Here is a 20,462-nt window from a genome sequence, read left to right on the forward strand (position 1 = left end):
TTCTGAAATAATTCCTCTTATTTATTCATAACACAAAAATTACACTGTAAATTATCAATGGCAATGGGAGTAGTTCAAGAGAATATGATTTCTTACTCAGTAAGGCCCCGGAAGATTGGATACGAATAATGATAAAGGCAAAATCACACGTTATCAAAACGAAGATCCGCAGATATGTTCAAAGAACCGACGGAACGTATCAGCGATTTCGCAAGATGACACTTATGCGAAGCAATGTTAATTATGAAAAATTCATACAACTAAATAACGAATATTATGCCGAATAATTAAATATTATTTTAAAATGACAGAATATTTATTTAACAGTTAAATAAATGCATATTTAGAAAAAAAAATTATTTCCTTTACACGTACTTTTTTTCGTACTATGTCAAAAATTGTTCAGGAAGAACATTATTATTAAGCATTAATGACAGAGTGTAATACAGGATACTCCTATATTATTATCAAAAATATTCAGCGAATAAACCATCCCATGAATGCTTCGAGCTGGCGAATATAAAAACTCTGAAATAAGTATCTTACCAGGGACACCACAAATGGTGGGCGCGATCTAGTGGCGAGCACCGAACTACTCCAGCTGCTGCTGCCTAGCACCATAACTTTTAAATCAACCCGTGTGGAAAAACCATATACTGTCGACAATATATAAAAAAAATATATGGTAAATAACTGAACATATATGGCGGCAAAATTATTAATATTGATTACTATATGATTTATCATATATAATAATGTATACGTTTAATATTATAATAATTCATATCATTTATAATATATGTGATATACATGTGATATTGTATCAAAAATTATATGTCCGCTTTATATATTAATTTATAACGTAATATATATGTTTCATCTTATAAATTAATTTATAATTTCAATATTATTATCAACCATATAATTTATAGTATATGTAATTGTATACATATGATATTACATCTCAAAATATATTCTCGTTTTATATATAAACTTATAATTTCAAAATTATAATAATTTCGATATTATTATTCATAAATAATTTAAAAAATACACTCATACCAAAAATTAAAGGAACAAAAAAATTTTAGAATTTTTTTAGTGATTTTTGCAAGACTGTAACTTCATGAAAAATAATCGGATCGAGATTTAAAAAAAAGCATTTTATAGCTTGAAATCTCTAGTTTTATATTTGTGCAAATATATATAAATATATATTTATATAAATATATATTTACATACATTTATACAAATATATGCGAACATATATTTATACAATTATATATTTACATGTATAAATTTTATATGTCAGTCATATAATTAAATCGTATATCTTATCATATAACTTAAAATATAGTATAAAATATTATAAGCAATATTTATAAGTTAGCATATAAAAAAAATATATTACCGATATATATGTTGCAAATTATAAAATCATATAATATTTCGGCAAAATTTTGTATATGGCTCCATATATGACTTCTTATAATTCCATATAATTTATCATATATTTTGAATTATACTGAAGCTCATATATTGCTTTTTCATAAGGGAATAATCATTAGGTTCAAATATATATTTATTAACCTCGAACAAATATATATATATTTATTCTAAATGAATATATTTTTTTGTGTCTAAGTAATATTTATTAGAGTTAATATAATAATATTTTGCTCTAATATTTGGATTTGTTGGCACTACAAAATAGTTTAGTTGTCCTTCAAATCAATATTTTCTTAACTCTACCATATGATTTTATTATCTTAGAGAGAGAAATATTAATGTCAACCAAATAGAGTCTATTAAATCATTTGTTAAAAATGATAAAATAGATTATATTGACGTAATAAAATTTAGTTGTCCCAAATAATGTTTAGCTTAATAGAATTCAACAAAACCAATTTAATTATCCAAAGAGAAATTTTTTCTCAGTGTATCTGTTCATATATAAACAGATCAAATTATGTATGATCAGACCTGGCCAATTTTTGGATCTGATCATATATAGACAATTATGCATGATCATATATGATTAGACAAAATCTTTTTTCATCGGGGTATTAACATATATCTAAGGTAAGAACAATTAAAATATGAATGAATAATAAATCATCCTATTACATTTTAATAATTACTTAACATCTTTATCATCTACAAAGTTGTAATTCATTAATTTACGGAACATAGCAGAAGTTTGTTTCATTTCTTCAATGTTACTACTAGATTCTTCGAGTGCACGTTGGAGAGCTGGCACGCGTTCATACAACACCTTTTTCAACGTATTTTTTCGGGGCTCGAAAAATGCTGTCATCTGTAACAATAACAAAACAGCGGAAATTTTATAAACTTTTTGTGTTTTATAGTAATACTGTAATTAGAGAATTTTTTTGTAACTGATGGTAAGTAAGCACGTTTTTCATTGGTTAAAGAAGACACTGAAGATTAAATATCACCCATAGTGCCTACATTCTTCGTGATATTCTGAAATATCGTACGCTTTTTATATACATATATAAAGAAATTATATACAAAACTCACTGATTGAACCGCATTTGATCGTAATATACAGTTCACTACATGAACCTGACTGAAATCTCTAGTTGTTTCCGCTAAGAATAATTATTCGTTAGAAGTAATTCCAACGAATGTGAGCCTGATAGCCAGACTTTCTGATCAGAAAGTTGGTGTACATTAGTTGCCGACAACTTTCAGCTTTTGTAATTGTTGGCTACAGGTCACCGCCAACTTTTTGAAAAAGTTGGCGCCAGTGAGCTGCCACAAGCTGGGCAACTTTCCGTTAACTAACGTAACATCAACTTTAGCCACGAACAGTCTCAGAAAGTTGGCGACAGGTTGCTGTCAATTAATGGAATGCCAACTTTTGCAGACAATTTTCTCAGAAAGTTCCCATCAACTTACGGAAATGTCAATTTTTGCGGCCAACTTGACAACCAACTACTGCAGAAAGTTGTTGCCAGTCTGCTGCCAACTTGGCTATCAGAGGAGGTAGTGTTGTTTTTACCAAAAAAAAGCGTACTTTCTCACCATTCGATACAAAAACTTTTTTATCTAACTGAATGAGGAATGGCGTTCAATACTCGTGTGTCAGCAGCACCAGTCTAACGGCTCATAAGCTAATCACAAGCGTTATCAAAAGCACTTTTTACTCGGTTAGAGAATATGGGATTTTATCGGCACATTTGATTTCAATTTCTTAAATAATTTTACAACGTACTTTGTCATATTGATCTTGTGTCTTGATGGCCATTATATGATTGTTAAAAAGATCAGATAGATCGAAATCATCTCCTTTTTCAAAGCTGAAATAAAGGTTAAAATAGTTAATAACAGTGAACTGATAAGAAAAAGATAAATATGAAAAAATAAGTACTATTTTGCAATTTCATCAAAATGCTCTGTAAAGTATTGAATTGCATAATCAACATCATCTCTACTATTTTCAAGAAATGCTGAAAACATTTGATTAATTTGGTTGGCTGTTGCCTTTGAATTAGCGTTCATTGCTTCAGCGATATATTTATCACGTTTCTCTTTACTCTCGGCACATTTAATAAAAGTATATTTTTTTTTGCGAATAGACTCTGGCATAGGAAGCTGATCAGACATAAGTTTATCCCATACTGAATCATCAGCCTCCCTAAGTCCATTACACAAAATCCAATCCCAATTCGAGTTCGGAAACCTACGATAATTAATACAAATATTAATAAAAGTTATAACGGCATTAATTACACTGAATTATGATTAAATTGAACAGAACGGTAAAAGTGAATGAACTAACGCAAACTCTGAAGGATTTTCCATGTATGAATTAAATAGTCTTTGAGCGAAAGATTGACAGTCGGCGTGACTATATTCACAAAGTAACGGAGAAAGCATATTTCGAACTCGGACTGTCGATGGAGTTTCACCTTCGTCTTTTCCATACCCAATATGTTCGGTTATTTCATCAGTGATGAACAGAACATACATTTTAAAATAATCTTCCACATCAGTATTTCGCAATTTCTCATGCATGTCTGTTATAATTTTTGATGCTGGAACCCATGGCAAATGATCTGTTTCTTCGTGTAGATAAAATGATATATTGAAAAGTGCGTCAATGTATGAACTATCATCTTGGTACATTCTGTAAGCATCCTGAAGAAGTTGCGCCCGATTGATTGGATGAATCTTTTCGTGATCCTTAAAAAGATATTCTGCAAGGCGTTGCCAGTTTTCTTCGTCGTAATTAACTTGATAGAAACCTGTAAAAGTTATTAACATGACATACTACATCATGTGTGGAAAGAAATGAAACAGAAAACAGAACGATCTTAGACGAGGGTGAAGTTGTCTGTTTGAACCAAAGGCAAGAGCTGACATCACACCAAGTCTAAAATTGTGATCTATTTCATACTATAAATTATGTCGTTTATAGTTATCTGCACTGAAACTTTTTTTGACTGACTACCCGCATGGAAAAGCTATATATTGTTAAAAGTATATAAAAAAATATATGGTGAATATGTGATAAATATATAGCGGCAAAAATATCTATATTGAAAAATATATGTTTTTTACATATATTGGATTATATATTTATAATAATATATTTACTTGTATATAATGTTTTGTATTTTTCTATATATATTATCTCATATAATGCTCAATATATTCTTGTCATATATGGATGGTATATATATAATTTATAAGTATAATATAATAAACTTAATATATATTTCCATATATATTGACTCATATAATTAGTGGTATATGGTCTCTATATAATTGATTATATATGAAAGAATTTATATGTTTAAATATATGGTTAGCGGTATATTGGAATTATATTTTTCTAATATATTAAAACTTATGTTTTTCGCGATATATTGAAAATTTTATTTTTTCAATATACTTTTTCAATTTCTACACAAATCCACAAAAAAAGTCAAATTTACTATTTTTTTTTCTTTTCATTGACCTTACATTTACTGAATAACTAACGCAATAACCTAAGAAAAGTAAAAAAAGTTCTACATATTTTACAATATACTGGAAACCATATATTTTGCAATATACTGGAAAACATATATAAAAAATACAAAAAATACTATATATTAATTAATACACTACTTTCAATATAATATATCAATATAAAAAAAGATATATTAAAATATATATGTAAAACATACATAAAAAAGTCATATATTGATAAATATATTGGTAATATATTCTAGCAATATATTTTTTTTCAATATATTATCATATATTAATACGGCAAAAATCTAAATATGATTTTATATATTGTACAATATATCACATTATAATATTCATATATTCTATCATATATGTTTTCACATATAAAGTTTTTTCATGCGGGTAATTAAGAATTGAAACTCACCATTTCATTGTCGGTGAAATAAAAGGAACACTTCTTGTATTTTTGAAAGCAATTTTAACGATAAACTTACCCCTTTGCTGAATATTAAGGATAATCCAGTCATCCTTATCGATGTCAGGTATTTTTTTTGTTTCTTCATCTTGTTCCATCCACATAGTCGGAACAGTTCGCGAAAAGTCCGGGTTTGATTTAGTTGCATAATTAATAGGAATTTTCCATTTGTTATCTGAATTCGCATAACGAACATTTTCTTGTGTTATGTTTGTTTCACCAGTTTCATAATCCCGAGTAACAGTTATGACTGGGGTTCCAGTTTGCTCGATCCAGGGGTCCATAGTCTCTTTAATATTTAATGGTTTTTCTGACCCATAGTTTTCATTATAAACTTCTTGAAGAGCTTTCCAGAGATCGTCAGTAACAACAGTATCGAATTGGCTAAAAAAGGCGAAAACTGTTTATACTGTATTACTAGTAATCTATTACCTACTTCTAGATAAATCTACATACTGAGTCTTCAAAAATCGCTGAACTCCGTCGCGGAACACGTTTTCACCAAGAATATGATCCAGCATATGTAGAATGCCAGGACCTTTGAAATGCGTAATAGGACTCATCATATTTTTAATACCTGTTCGATTAAGTGGCATCCATTTGATAGGTAATGCTTCACCAAAAGTTAATTCTGCATCGAAAGAATAATCATTTATATATTCAACTACTAACCAATCCATAACTGCTCGGTACGGATCCGTCTAAAATATAAATAAGTATAATTGTAATTTCCATAAAATTATGAATACTGCAACTTAACAGTAATAGTGCAAAATTACTTTTTCCAACATTTTAAATGTATAGTACGTAGCAAATGATTCACTTAACCAAGCTTCATTCCACCAAGCTGGAGTTACGAGATTTCCAAACCATTGGTATGCTATTCGATTAGATAGTTCTAATAAAATAGTATCGAGATCTTCAACGTTAGGGACTAAAGTAGTATTCTGGAATGCTACATCTGTAAGCCTAGTAAAATCATTAAAATTCGGTTCATTCAACAAAATTTTTCCATTTAAATAAAATTTATTACAATAAAAATCAGAAATAAACGTACTGATAACCGGCGATTCCCCAATTATCCATTGCGTTAGATCTAGCTGCGTAAGGAATGATAACTTGATCTAATTTAGGCAATGTGTAGGGTATATTGGTAAGAGATTCCATTTCTTTCAGAAGTGTTTGACTTATTTCAAGTGGAAATTTCAATGAGTTTAAATCTTTTTCTAATGCGTGGAAGGACATTTTTCCGTCAGAGGTTTTTAGTACTTTATAATCGTCAGTGATAGCTAGGCAAGTAGCAAATGTAGACATTTTCGGAGTCATTTGAAAATGGGTAATGATGTTACCATCTGGCAATATTTCATGACTTTTTTCAGGCGTATTAAATAATGAAGTATGAGTTGGAGAATGTTTGACTGATAGATTGAAAAAAGCCTTATATGCTGGTTCATCCCAACAAGGAAATATACTTCGAGCTCCAAGTGGTTTAGAAATCATAACAACGAGGTGTCTGAAAATATATAACAATACATATTTAATTTGCATAATAAAAATTTCAAAAAAAAATGACACTAGAGCATTTTCTACGCATGTACACTAGGGTGGGCCGAAAATCCGCTTTTTTTGAATTTTATTTATTAATACCAAAAATATTTTTCCTTGTACAAAAAAAAAATTTTTCGGAAATCAAAAAAAATTTTAGGTCGATATCTTTGACTCGCCAAATCCCGCTAAAGTTAGAAGTTGTTTAAAAATTTTTTTCCAACACATTTTGATCGAAAATTTAATTCTCTACAAAAAAAGGTCCTATAATAAAATTACGTAAAGTTGATAGTTACTCAGATAATTGCAATTTTGCTATAAAAAATGAAATTTTTCAAGATATTATTACTTTTTCAGAGTAAAAAATAAATTTTATCGTAAAAATTTTGTAGGAAATTCAATTTTCTACAAAACAGACCTAATAAAAATTTATTCAAAGTTGATGGTTACAAAGATAATAGCAATTCTTGGTGAAAACCACCAAATAACGAGAAATGTGACTATCTAAACATAAAACTGCCAGTTTCTGAATAACTATAAATTTTAAGTTTTTACCAGAGGACCACTTTCGTAAGAAATTTGATTTTCCATGAAATTTATATGATAAAATTCATATTTTATCCTAAAAAAGTGATAATATCTTGAAAAATTATATTTTTTAGAACAAAATTGCAATTATCTCAGTAACTATCAATTTTACGTAATTTTATTATACGAACTTTTATGTAGAGAATTAAATTTCCGATCAAAATACGTTGGAAAAAAATTTTTAAACAACTTCTAACTTTAGCGGGATTTGGCGAGCCCAAGATATCGACCTACAATTTTTTTTGTTTTTCGAACAATTTTTTTTGTACAAAGAAAAATATTTTTGGTTTTAATAATGAAAATTCAAAAAAGCGTATTTTCGGCCCACCCTAATGTACACTTGAAGTGTGTAAAAATACTTTTCAAATTATTTACTTCATTTCAGATTCATCTATATAGTAATCATCACGTGTGAATCCTGGTGAGCCCCAAGTATCCTGGCCAGTCCATTTCATTTTCAAAGTGTAAGTTCCTGGCTCTAATTTATTTTCGAACTCCATAGTATAAAAATCATTTTGTTGATTCCACTCTTGACTCTTAGGTTTCTGAGAATTTCCTTTCTTATCAAAAATTTCTGTAAAACTGTTGTCTATTTCAATCCTCTGTGATTTATGTACAGTTACAGAAGAAGTAGGCTCAAGAACTTCGAACGTGAATGTTCCTTTTCCACTAAATGTAAAATCTTCACCATTAATATCTGGATCAAGCTCAATCGTGTACACACGTGGTGATGTTGTACGTGGTAAACGGAATTTCGATTCTTCATCATTATTAGCTGTTTTACTATTGTCATTAGGTTCATCAGCGAGTGGTATTGCTGTCACTACATATAACAGTATAGCTGAACAAATAATAAACTGTTTAATCATTTTGATAAATTTATCGCTAATCACAATCACAAACTTCCATGCAGCTACCGTCCTCAGGTGGTAGCACACTAGTAGCAATAATTGTTTATATCGATGTTTTATAGCTGCAGAAAAACCTTGATACATTTATTAAAATTAATGCCTGAATGTGATTACAATGAGCTAGATATTAAATCGTTCTAAGAAATAATGAAATGACTTTTTAATACAATTATGTGTATTCATTAACATAATTTAGTAAACATTTTTTATAGCTAATGTATTTTATTTATGACCTAAAATATTTTTCATCTATATTGAGAGGCCATACTTATTTATTTTAAATAACTCTGGTGGATCCGCATTACGGTAAATTACCACCCACACGGAAAAATTATATATCCGTATATATATTCGGGCAAATCTGAATATATACCGCATATATGCGGCATATATTCAGATTTGCCCGAATATATACGGATATATACTTTTTCCGTGTGGGCATAATGTACGGTATTTATAAGAATTACGATATTTTACCACAGACTGTTGAATTTCACGGCAAATTACGGTATTATGCGGTAAATTACGGTAACTTGCGGTATTTCACGGTGAAAATACGGTAATTCACCGTACGTTTGCGGCAAACCTGCAGTATTTTACGGTAAAAAAGACGGTATTTTTCGGTAAAAGTGCGATGCTTTACCGTAAAAGTGCATATTTATTGCAAAATTGCAGCATTTTACCGTAAAGTGAAGTATTTCACTCTGTTACGGTAAAAATGCCACAAATTGCGGTAAATTTCCATAAATTGCAATAATTTACCGTATTCTACCATGAATTACCGCATTTTGACGCAATTTTCGGCAAATTTGCTGTAAAATAAGGTATTTCACGGTGAAAATACGGTAATTCACCGTACATTTGCGGCAAACCTGCGGTTATTTTACGGTAAACAAGACGGTATTTTTCGGTAAAAGTGCGATGCTTTACCGTAAACATGCATATTTATTGCGAAATTGCGGCATTTTACCAGAAAGTGAAGTGTTTCACTGTGTTACGGTAAAAATGCCACAAATTGCGATAAATTTCCATAAATGGTAATAATTTACCGTATTTTACCATGAATTACCGCATTTTGACGCAAGTTTCGGCAAATTTGCTGTAAAATAAGGTATTTCACGGTGAAAATACGGTAATTTACCGTACATTTGCGGCAAACGTGCGGTATTTTACCGTAAAAAAGACGGTCTTTTTCGGTACAAGTGCGATGCTTTACCGTAAAAGTGCATATTTATTGGGAAATTGCAGTATTTTACCGTAATGTGAAGTATTTCACTTTGTTACGGTAAAAATGCCACAAATTGCGGTAAATTTCCATAAATTGCAATAATTTACCGTATTTTACCATGAATTACCGCATTTTGACTCAAATTTCTGCAAATTTGCTGTAAAATAAGGTATTTCATGGCAAAATACAGTAATTCACCGTAATTTGGATCTGCTAGAGAATTCAATCATAACACCTTTAATTTTTAGTAAGAAATATTTGATGATTTTCATTTAATCTGTGAAAGGTTATAATTATTTCACTGCAATTCTTTCAATAAAGTTTATTTCCTTGAATCTATTGTGCTGTTATCTACCGAAAATTTTGACTGTAAGCCTAACGTATCGTCAAATTTCCATGTTATGTGGCCGTAAGTATGTAAAACCTTCTTAAATTAATGCTACATATTTATAAGTAACATATTTATATAGAATTTTCAATTTTGATTCAAAAATTTTCAATTATGTTTAGTAAACTATAATTTATAAATTACATTATTTTTTTTTTTTTTTTCAAATCCAGAATCTTTGTAAGTGAATAAATTTTGAGTTTAAAATTTACAGAAAATCGAAATAAATTTAAATTAAAGGAAACGGTGATTTTAAAGTAAACAGTTATTATATAAAACAACAATCAAATATAACGATTATATTTCTTGACATAAATCTGTTGCATTCATTTTATTTTTAATCACTTATTATTTGAATACAATGGCCCATGTATAAGATTAAAAAGTGAAGGCTTTGAATCTATTAGTGCATGAAATATTGATGATATTTTTTCACTCGATGCCATAGTATTTCTAGCTTCTTTTAATAATTCACTCGTAGGCGACATTTTACCTAAATCCTCTTGACTTGTAACAAATTCTATAAACTACAAAAATTAATATCAAAGTGTTATTGTCATAAAAATAAATTTTTTTTTATAATATAAGTTATATCATACATACTTTATTATATTGATCTGGGTTTTTTATACTTTCACTAAATTTTTGTGCTATCCAATCAATTTGATTGGACATATCTCTTACATCGAAACTGTAGAATAAATTGATATCTTAATTTAATAAATTTCATTGACATTGAATAATTAAACGGAAAAATAAGTTTTAAAAAATTTGATTTAAATTTACTCTATCGTAAAAAACCATTTTACTTTCGTGAGAATTTAATTTTTAGTTATATTTAGTAATTTTTATTATTTAAGTATGGAATTAAATATAAACTGCATTAGTAAACTTGACTATATATTTAGTAAATTTTGCTATTTGAGAATGGGAATAAATAATATTAAATTTTTACAAACAAACTGGCCGAAAACTATGATGGATTCCTAGAGGGATTTTCATCCGAAAACGTATTATGAGAATTCTACACGGAGAAAAATTTATGGTAACCCTTCCTAGTACATTTATGAAATGTCATCCCATACCGTTATGGTAATGATTACTTGGAATTATGGGATATAGGCCCATACTTTCTCGGAAAAGTTCTCATGATTATGGGAATTATTCCGATAATTATGGTAACAATTCCCATATCGCATGTGAAATAATTATGGTAATGATTACCATAATATTATGGTCATCGTTTCCATAATATTATGGTAATCGTTACTATAATATTATGGTAATGGTTCCCATATATTATGGTAATGGTTACTATTTATTATGGTAATGGTTACCATACAATATGGTAATGGTTACTATATATTATGGTAATGGTTACCATATATTATGGTAATGGCTCCCATATATTATGGTAATGGTTACCATTTATTATGGTAATGGTTACCATACAGTATGGTAATGGTTACTGTATATTATGGTAATGGTTACCATATATTATGGTAATGGTTACTATATATTATGGTAATGGTTACCATATATTATGGTAATGGTTACTATTTATTATGGTAATGGTTACCATATATTATGGTAATGGTTACTATATATTATGGTAATGGTTACCATATATTATGGTAATGGTTACTATTTATTATGGTAATGGTTACCATATATTATGGTAATGGTTACCATATATTATGGTAATGGTTATCATATATTATGGTAATGGTTACCACAATGTTATAGTAATGGTTACCATAATGTTATAGTAATGGTTCCTATAATATTATGGTAATGGTTCCCATATATTATGGTAATGGTTACTATTTATTATGGTAATGGTTACCATACAATATGGTAATGGTTACTATATATTATGGTAATGGTTACCATATATTATGGTAATGGTTACCACAATGTTATAGTAATGGTTACCATAATGTTATAGTAATGGTTCCTATAATATTATGGTAATGGCTCCCATATATTATGGTAATGGTTACCATTTATTATGGTAATGGTTAGCATACAGTATGGTAATGGTTACTGTATATTATGGTAATGGTTACCATATATTATGGTAATGGTTACCATATATTATGGTAATGGTTACTATATATTATGGTAATGGTTACCATATATTATGGTAATGGTTCCTATAATATTATGGTTATGGTTACCATACAATATGGTAATGGTTACTATATATTATGGTAATGGTTACTATAATATTATAGTAACCGTTACTATCACATTATGGTAACCATTACCATAATTTATTTTAATCGTTACCATAAATTTCTCTCCGTGTATAAAAATTTATGCAGAATACCTGTATGGAATTTTTGAATAGAGTAATGATTAAAATGTTAATTACTATTGTCTAATTTTCTCAATGTTATTGATGAAGAAATCCAAAACAAAATCAACATTTTCTCGTTTTCCAGACATAACTGATAAAATAGCGTTAGTAACTTGATCCGTTAAAAGTGTAGAATTATCTGCAACTGCTAGAAGTAAATATTTTTCAATTAAATGACGATTATCAGTACACCCTAAATATTGAAATCCTGGTTGTTCCAGAGGATTAGCAAGATGTGCATTCATGAAATTTTCCCAAATACTTTCATTAGAAGCTCTGAGACCGTTACAATAAATCCAACTTTCTTCACTCGGAGTAATTCTAAATAAATTAAAATCAGTTAAAGCTAGATGCATTTCTTTGAATGTTAATTTTATGAGTTACTTTTATCAACAACAATATTAACTTACACATTACTACTAGGATTTTCAAGATGTGCTGTAACCTTATCACGAGCAGCCGCCCGGCATCCTTCGTGACCAAAAGCGCACGCCCAAGGTAACAAATGATGCCGAGCGAGTTGAACTAAATGATTTTCATTTTTATCATTTTCGAAACCCACATGCTCAACTATATTATTCAAAAGATGTAACATGAATTTTTCAAAGATATTATAACTTGGAGTATTCATCAATAAACTGTTGAATTTCTCAATTATTTCTAATGTTGGTATCCAGGGAAGATAATTAGTTTCTCTATACAAATATGAAATAACATCAATGAGCATTTCATAATATTGATCATCCATAGTCGTAAAATAATAAAGATCATCAATGAATTGCGCTCGATTTTTGACATTGATTTTATAAAAGTTATTAGTATGCAAATAATCAGCTATGCGTTTCCAATTTTCGTGATCATAATTAACACGATAGAAACCTGAAAATAATTGATTAAATAAAAAATGGACCCGGGTCGAAAAATTTGATCTGTTTTTAGTCTAATTGAACTATTTGATCTGTTATTGATCTTTTATAAAAATTTTAAGCTGTTTTTGATCTGTTGTTTTAAAAAACAATTTCGTTACGGGACAGACAAAACTAGATTAATTCTTAAACATTAAAAAATTTTAGTTCTGAAAATTTGCAAGGACTTAACTAGATTAAATCATGGACGTAATATTTTTATTTATGGGCAATATTTATAAAAAATATATGAAGTTACAGAATTGATTATGTTTTGTTTACTATTTATTTAGTGTCTTTTGTTTGAAAATGTCGACAGTTAATGAAAGTTTGACACACTGAAAAAAAGAAATATTTGTCCCAAATAAATCAATTTATTTGTGGCTTTTTTTTTAATATTTCTTAATGACAAATAAATATATTTGGTACAACAAAATATGACAGTTGATTCAAATAATTTTATAATTTGACGGAAATATATAATTTATTTGTGGTAAGTAATTGATATATTTGTGGTAAAGATATTAAATTTGTGACAAATAACCTAAAATTTGGCGATACTATACATATATTTGAAGCCCTTATTTATTTGTAGCAATTGGATCATTTCTTTACCACAAATAAATCACTTATTTCACGCAATTAAACGACTCAAATATATTATATCTTTCTCACAATTAAATATTTATTTGGCCATATCCAAATATACGATATCTTTGGCTCAAATAAATCTTAGTTGGCTCAAATAAATCTTTTTTTCAGTGCAGCTTTATGTTTTAGTTGTCTTGACTGAATATTTATAGTTTTAAATAAAAGTAATAAAATAACTCTTAAAATGTCAAGAAATTTTCCTTATTTACTGAATAAAATCGAAAATATTTTGGCATTAGAAACCATCAAAATTCTTGTGACATCTTATTACGGAAGCGCATTAGCATGTTTCAAATATCAAGAAAATTAAAATAAATTTATGAATCTATATTATTATTATTATTATTATTTGGATTTGTAAAAAATCCTGTTTTTGATCTAAAAGCGATTGAAAACAGACTAAAAATTATAGTAAATAAAGTCTGTTTTTGTCATCAAAAACAATTGAACACAGAACATGAACTATAATAAAAAAGTCTGTTTTTAGTCTAAACGCGATTTAAAACAGACTAAATATCATACGAGAATAAGTCTGATATTGGCCTGAATAAGGAAAAGTATAGGCAAAAACAGATTAAATTCTTATATAAAATATATACGATTAATAAACTTAAATTCAAGAAAAAATATTGGAATTTATCATTTATTTTAAAACAGATCTACACGGAAAAAAGAGCAGTTGAAAAATTACAGTTTCTACAGTAAAAAAGGCTTTCGGGGCAAAAATCTTTAAACATTAAAGCTTAAACTGTAATTTTATAAATTTTTTATAGTAATAAAATAAATACTATTTTAAGCAGCAAATTTTACAGTTTAAATCGACAATATCGAGTTTGAAACTGTAATATTTGTTATTTCTGTAAAATTTACTGATAAAAAATATAATTTTTACAGTTTCGGACTCGGAGCGCTTTACTACTATACGAAACTGTAATTTTTCAACTGCTCTTTTTTCCGTGTAATTTTTTGACCCGGGGGAATAAATCATTGATATTTATCAAGAATTCTGACCACTTTGCTGAATATTAAAAATCACCCAGTCATCTTTATGGATTCCATAAATTGTGAGATTTTCACGAGATTGTGCTAACCAATGTGTCGGTCGCGTATGATTGAAATTAAGTTTCGAACTATCTGTAAAAGTCAACGGAACCATCCATAAGTTATCTGGATTAGCGGGCATTCCATTTGATTGAGTGATATTTGTAATTCCAGTTTCATAATCTCTTGTTACATTCAAAATTGGATAGCCTGTTTGTTCTAACCATGGATCCATTACTTCTTTAATATTCAAAATGGGAAATAGTCGACTCTCATCGTAAGATTCTTGAAGAGCTTGCCATAAATCATTGGTTGTAACCGCGCTGAATTGACTGAAAAACTTAAATTAATATGTGATTTCATATAACGATTATTATAATTAATATACAATTACTGTTTTTGTAAATATCTCCTTATTCCGTCCTGGAAAACATCTTCAGATAAAATATTTTCGAGCATATAAACGATCGCTGCTCCTTTACGATAAGTCACTGTATTGAATATTTCTGAAACTTCTGATGGGCTACCAGGATTCCATTTAATTGGTCGAGGATATCTGATTAAAAATTCTGCTGGAAAAGATATTTTGTGCATAATATCGACGACGAATAAATCTCTCCCATACCAATCATTTAGTATCTATTGTAAAAGTAATATAAATTATATATATATGTTTTTTGATTAAAGTACCCTGACGGTTTTGAATCACCCTGGAATCACGGTGGATCCACGATGGTTACACGGTGGTTTTTTTTTCATTTTATCACCGTGATTCCACGTACACCGCGTAATCACCGTGGATACACCGTGGAATCATGGTGGGTACACCGTGTAACCATCGTGGAATCAGGGTGGGTACACCGTGTAAACACCGTGGAATCACGGTGATAAAATGAAAAAAAAACCCACCGTGTAACCATCGTGGATCCATCGTGATTCCACCGTGTTTCCACTCCTAGGGTGTTTCCAGGGTGATTCAAAATCGCCAGGGTATCTTTTTCATCACAGATGGACATCCCAAGTAACACACACTTGAGCAAGATTCTGGTGCCAGTGTCTCGAGTAAAACTCTCAGTCACTAGTGTCTTTTTCTACGAATAGGTTTGCGCAAGATCAGGTAGCAAGAAATCTTCATCAAGACTTGTGCGCATTTGTTGTACTATAACTTACGACAAGTACTTACGCATGCCTTGCTCAAGATCTACTCGAGTCTCAAGGTCAATTTGAAGCCTTGAGCAAGACATGCGCAACTATTTTCTACTATAGTCTTGCTCCAGAATTAAGTTATAATCTGGCACGAATTTCTTGTGTAAGGCTTGCACTAGACTTGCTATTGAAATCTAGCCACAAGTATCTGCAGCAAGACGAGTAGGTAGGAAAAGACACTAATGTCTATCGAATTTGAGACCAGGCTTGCTCAAGTCTTGAACAAGATTGTTATATAGGATGTTATTGAAATTATGGTCATTAAAGTAGAAAATACCTCGTCAGCTATCTTTGCTGAAAAATATACGACGAAAGCTTCACTCAACCAAAGGTCGTCCCACCAAACGGGTGTTACTAAATTTCCAAACCACTGGTGAGAAACTTCGTGTATTGTTAATTGGATTGCATTATCGCGCATTAAAATACTATTTTCATTCAAATTAAAATAAACTCCATAGGTTCTAAGTGAAAAAAATTTCAAAATAATTATGATTGAAATTATCAGTAGAATAACACAAGCCGACATGAATATAGAATCATATTTTCTATGGGTATTTCGTGAAACCTATATAATGTGTTTTATAAATTAACATTGAATTCAATTTCGATTATATGGAGTTCTTCAAAAATAAGAAAATTTGGCTTTGGGAAAAAAATAATCTAAATCTACGGATGCATAAATCCCGCATTATACTGATACTTTTACGTAGACCTAAATGTATCATTATTAAGATATATGAAAATTAATGTAGATCAAAGTTAAGAATGACAAATCGTCAAACTACACTGAAAAAAAATACTTTTACGACAGTTTAATTTGAAAAAAAATTATTACAAAAAATGTTTTTCTGTATTTTGCGAATTGTTAACTATCTGGAAAAAAATGGCATCGTGAAAAAAAAAATAAATAAATAAAAATACTCAGAAAAGATGAGATTTTTATGTTACAAATATAAAATATTATGTTTTCACAAAGAAATATAAATTTTTTATTTTTTATCCCCGCGAATTTTTTGTTCAACTCGGACCGGCTCCCCGAGCACCAGCGGTTCTCATAACCTGGCTTAATAAGATACGCGAGTGTGATGCACCCTGGCAGTATTGCTAAAGTGGTCCCAGTAAGAGATACACCTCGGAAATTGCCCCCACCGAACATTTATGAACTGCGCATGCGCACAGAAAAGTGGGAGAACATTTAACACATAAAACATCCAGAGTGGGAGTAAAAACCGACGACACCCGAGGTGCATTCTCTTGTTGGGAAGACAATACATACTTTTTCGTTAACAGCTACAGAAATAATCTGTAGGAATTAGCAATTATTTTTTTTCGGTGTATCAGATTAAATATAAAAAAGTTAAAACCCTGAAGAATAAGTCGGTTTTTGTTGGCTTGCGTTATCAATAATATAAATAAAATACATGTTCAAGTTATTACACATAGCTAATGATCCCCCAATGTTCAGTAGCAGTAGAAGAATATTGAGGGACAGTTACTTGATCTAGCTTAGGAAGTGCGTATGGTATACCAGTGTATTTTTCCAATGCAATTAATGTTGCTTGACTTATTTCAAAAGCCAGTCTTACATTATCTTTGCTACCTTTTTTCGTCCAAAATGTGACATTTCCAACATTATTTTCGTAATGCTCGTAATCAGCAATTATAAAACTCACTAAATAAGTTGACATTGGGGGAGATTTTTCAAAGTTTGTCCAAATCTTTCCATCTGTTGTTTCTACGTGGTTTTTTACTGGCATATTTGATAAAGCTGTGTAGTTGGGATAATGTTTCAGCGAAATTTCAAATTCTGCTTTGAATGCAGGTTCATCCCAACATGGAAAAGCCCTGCGAGCTGCATGAGGTTGAAAATGTGTCGCCACCATATATCTGATTTAATATAATTCAAAATATTTATTAACCACTGATGTAAATACATTTGAAAAATATGTAGGTTATCCATATAAAAATTAATTATTATCGTTTATTGAAACGATGTCATACATTAGACTTAATGAGGATATTTTAATTTTGAAAATTGTGAATCTTATTATCTACGTAGATCAATATATCAAATGTCACTATTTTTCTCAGAATCATATAGGGGTAGGGGGGCAAAAGGGGGTAGGGTAGGCAAAACGGGGTACCCCCAAAATTTTATGAAAAAAAAAAATTTTTTTTTTTCGTCTAATTAGTATAAATCCGATATATTTGCGCTTTTTTGCCCTACGCATGACACCTGGGGCAAAATGGACCAGCCGAAAATCGTAAAAAAATGATTCTTTCAAATTTTTATCGTTAAATTAAAAAAAATTTGATATATTTCCGCATTTTTAGCCCTACCCATAACACCGAGGCCAAAATGGACCAGCCGAAAATTAAAAAAAAATTTTTCTTTCATATTTTTATGGTCAAATTGAAAAAAATATGATACACTAATCCATTTTTCGGCTGATTTGTTATAGCTGGGGCAAATTTGGCCACTAAAAATATTCGAAAATAATATTTTATTTTTTTATTGATAAAATATTTTGAATAATGCAAAATAATCTGCAATCTAAAAAATCAAAAAAAACGTTTTTTGGGTTCAAAATAATGACAAATAAGAAATACAAAATTGTTTTTTTTTATTAAATAGCAATTAGTAATTAAGCTAATCGAGGGGAAACGATTTATTACACTTAAAAAAATTTTTGTTAAGTATTATAAAACCAAAAATAGTTGTCAAGAGAAAGAAATACATTCTTAATAATGAAAACAATTAAAAAAAAAAAAATATCATTTTTTGCAGGGAGGCTTCTCTGCCCTACAAAAATTTTTTTTTTGCCTTCGTGTCCACCAATGATGTGAAATGTAATTTTTCTTTATGTATATTACATATAAAAAATGCAAGTAATAAAATTTGATCAATTTTCAGAAATTTTTTTTTTTCAACTTTTTTTAAAGGTACCCCGTTTTTCCCGCCAAAAATAAAAATTTTATTTTTTAACGGCAGCTAAAAATTTTGTCTATTTACCTCGAATATCACTAAAATCAAAAAGATTTAGCGTATTTTAATCCTCGAAAACTTAGTATTTCTTTAGGTACCCCCTTTTGCCCCCCCCTCCCCTATTTGTATGATAGAAAAGCGTTTAAATGTTTTGAAATAAAAAAATTATGACATATTTCAACTAAGATGACATTAATAATTATTTACTTTCAAGCAGATTCGTTCGGAAATTAATTAATTTCTATAATTATATCAGTTGGATACATTATTTTCTAATCACAAAAAACTTAATCTGATAAATAGACTAAATTTATCAACAAAAAAGAAACTCACTTTTCTTCGTTTGGATCGTCATCAATACCACGATAAAAACCTTTGAGATTCTTCGCTTCATGACCCAACCATTTGAGTTTCAATGTGTACAATCCAACTGGCAATTCATCTTGAAATTTAATATTAAAAAATTCAAGAATATCACTCCATCGTTGTGTGATTGGTTTCTTTATTGTGCCATCACTAAGCACTAATCTTGTGTACGTCTTATCAATCTCTAGTAAATCAGCAACATGAAAGATCACATCCCGAGTTGGATTATGCACTTCAAAAATTATACTAGCTGTTCCGTCAAACGTAAATTCTTCGTTAGTAAAATGAGGTTCTATTTGCAAAGCATATGATTGTGGAGATGTATCGTTTGACAATCGGAAGCCTAATACTTTTGCCAACAACATACTAATATATTTATTTTCATTTTGCGCAACAGATCGTTGGAATTGAACCACACAAACTAGTATTAGAAAACACCGAAATTTATTTAATAATAACATTTTTATTCACATCGGCAACCGCAAAAATAATAAAACAAGAAGAAAATTATGTTTGCATCAGTGACACTAGTATTGTGTCCATTTAATCACTCACTGTTAACTAAAACTCGGATCAATGAATAAAGTTACAGTACTCATTGACCTTACGAAAGAATCATAAATATTTATATAATTTTGCTAATGCCCCTGGATTTTAGCTTACCAAGAATTTTTATTACATCTGATAAAGTTTTTAAAATAATAATCAAATATAATTCATTAACGGCATAAACATTTTTAGATGCTAAGTTAATTCAAAATTATTCATGGATAACTGCATTGTTAAATTTTAAGGACAGACTGCTTCAATAATTAATGATTAGA

The 20,462-nt window shown here is 29.3% G+C and overlaps 2 protein-coding genes across 2 annotated transcripts; both read right to left on the bottom strand.

The window, feature by feature from the left end:
- Nucleotides 1–2,111: 2,111 nt before the first annotated feature.
- LOC130672469 (aminopeptidase N-like) lies at nt 2,112–8,543 on the bottom strand. Its single transcript, XM_057477078.1, has 9 exons — nt 7,970–8,543; nt 6,519–6,974; nt 6,241–6,430; nt 5,918–6,162; nt 5,481–5,845; nt 3,809–4,274; nt 3,398–3,709; nt 3,242–3,326; nt 2,112–2,317 (listed from the first exon to the last, which is right to left on the bottom strand). Exons 1-9 carry the CDS (start codon nt 8,461–8,463, stop codon nt 2,138–2,140), a joined length of 2,793 nt encoding a protein of 930 aa, XP_057333061.1. The 5' UTR covers nt 8,464–8,543; the 3' UTR covers nt 2,112–2,137.
- A 1,462-nt stretch (nt 8,544–10,005) lies between these two features.
- On the bottom strand, nt 10,006–20,284 carry LOC130672471 (aminopeptidase N-like). Its single transcript, XM_057477080.1, has 9 exons — nt 19,606–20,284; nt 17,724–18,173; nt 16,564–16,747; nt 15,475–15,719; nt 15,051–15,412; nt 12,894–13,362; nt 12,499–12,804; nt 10,725–10,812; nt 10,006–10,648 (listed from the first exon to the last, which is right to left on the bottom strand). Exons 1-9 carry the CDS (start codon nt 20,097–20,099, stop codon nt 10,463–10,465), a joined length of 2,784 nt encoding a protein of 927 aa, XP_057333063.1. The 5' UTR covers nt 20,100–20,284; the 3' UTR covers nt 10,006–10,462.
- Nucleotides 20,285–20,462: the final 178 nt, after the last annotated feature.

The sequence above is a fragment of the Microplitis mediator genome, chromosome 7, assembly GCF_029852145.1.
Source record: "Microplitis mediator isolate UGA2020A chromosome 7, iyMicMedi2.1, whole genome shotgun sequence".
Lineage (NCBI taxonomy): Eukaryota > Metazoa > Arthropoda > Insecta > Hymenoptera > Braconidae > Microplitis > Microplitis mediator.

Coding starts and splice junctions, on each gene's coding strand:
- LOC130672469 (XM_057477078.1), bottom strand. CDS start 8,463: ATGATTAAACAGTTTATTATTTGTTCAGCTATACTGTTATATGTAGTG. Junction 3,710..3,808: donor GAAAATCCTTCAGAGTTTGC/GTTAGTTCATTC, acceptor TAATTATCGTAG/GTTTCCGAACTCGAATTGGG. Junction 3,327..3,397: donor TTTGATGAAATTGCAAAATA/GTACTTATTTTT, acceptor CCTTTATTTCAG/CTTTGAAAAAGGAGATGATT.
- LOC130672471 (XM_057477080.1), bottom strand. CDS start 20,099: ATGTTATTATTAAATAAATTTCGGTGTTTTCTAATACTAGTTTGTGTG. Junction 18,174..19,605: donor GACGATCCAAACGAAGAAAA/GTGAGTTTCTTT, acceptor ATATTAAATCAG/ATATATGGTGGCGACACATT. Junction 13,363..15,050: donor TTTTAATATTCAGCAAAGTG/GTCAGAATTCTT, acceptor AATTATTTTCAG/GTTTCTATCGTGTTAATTAT.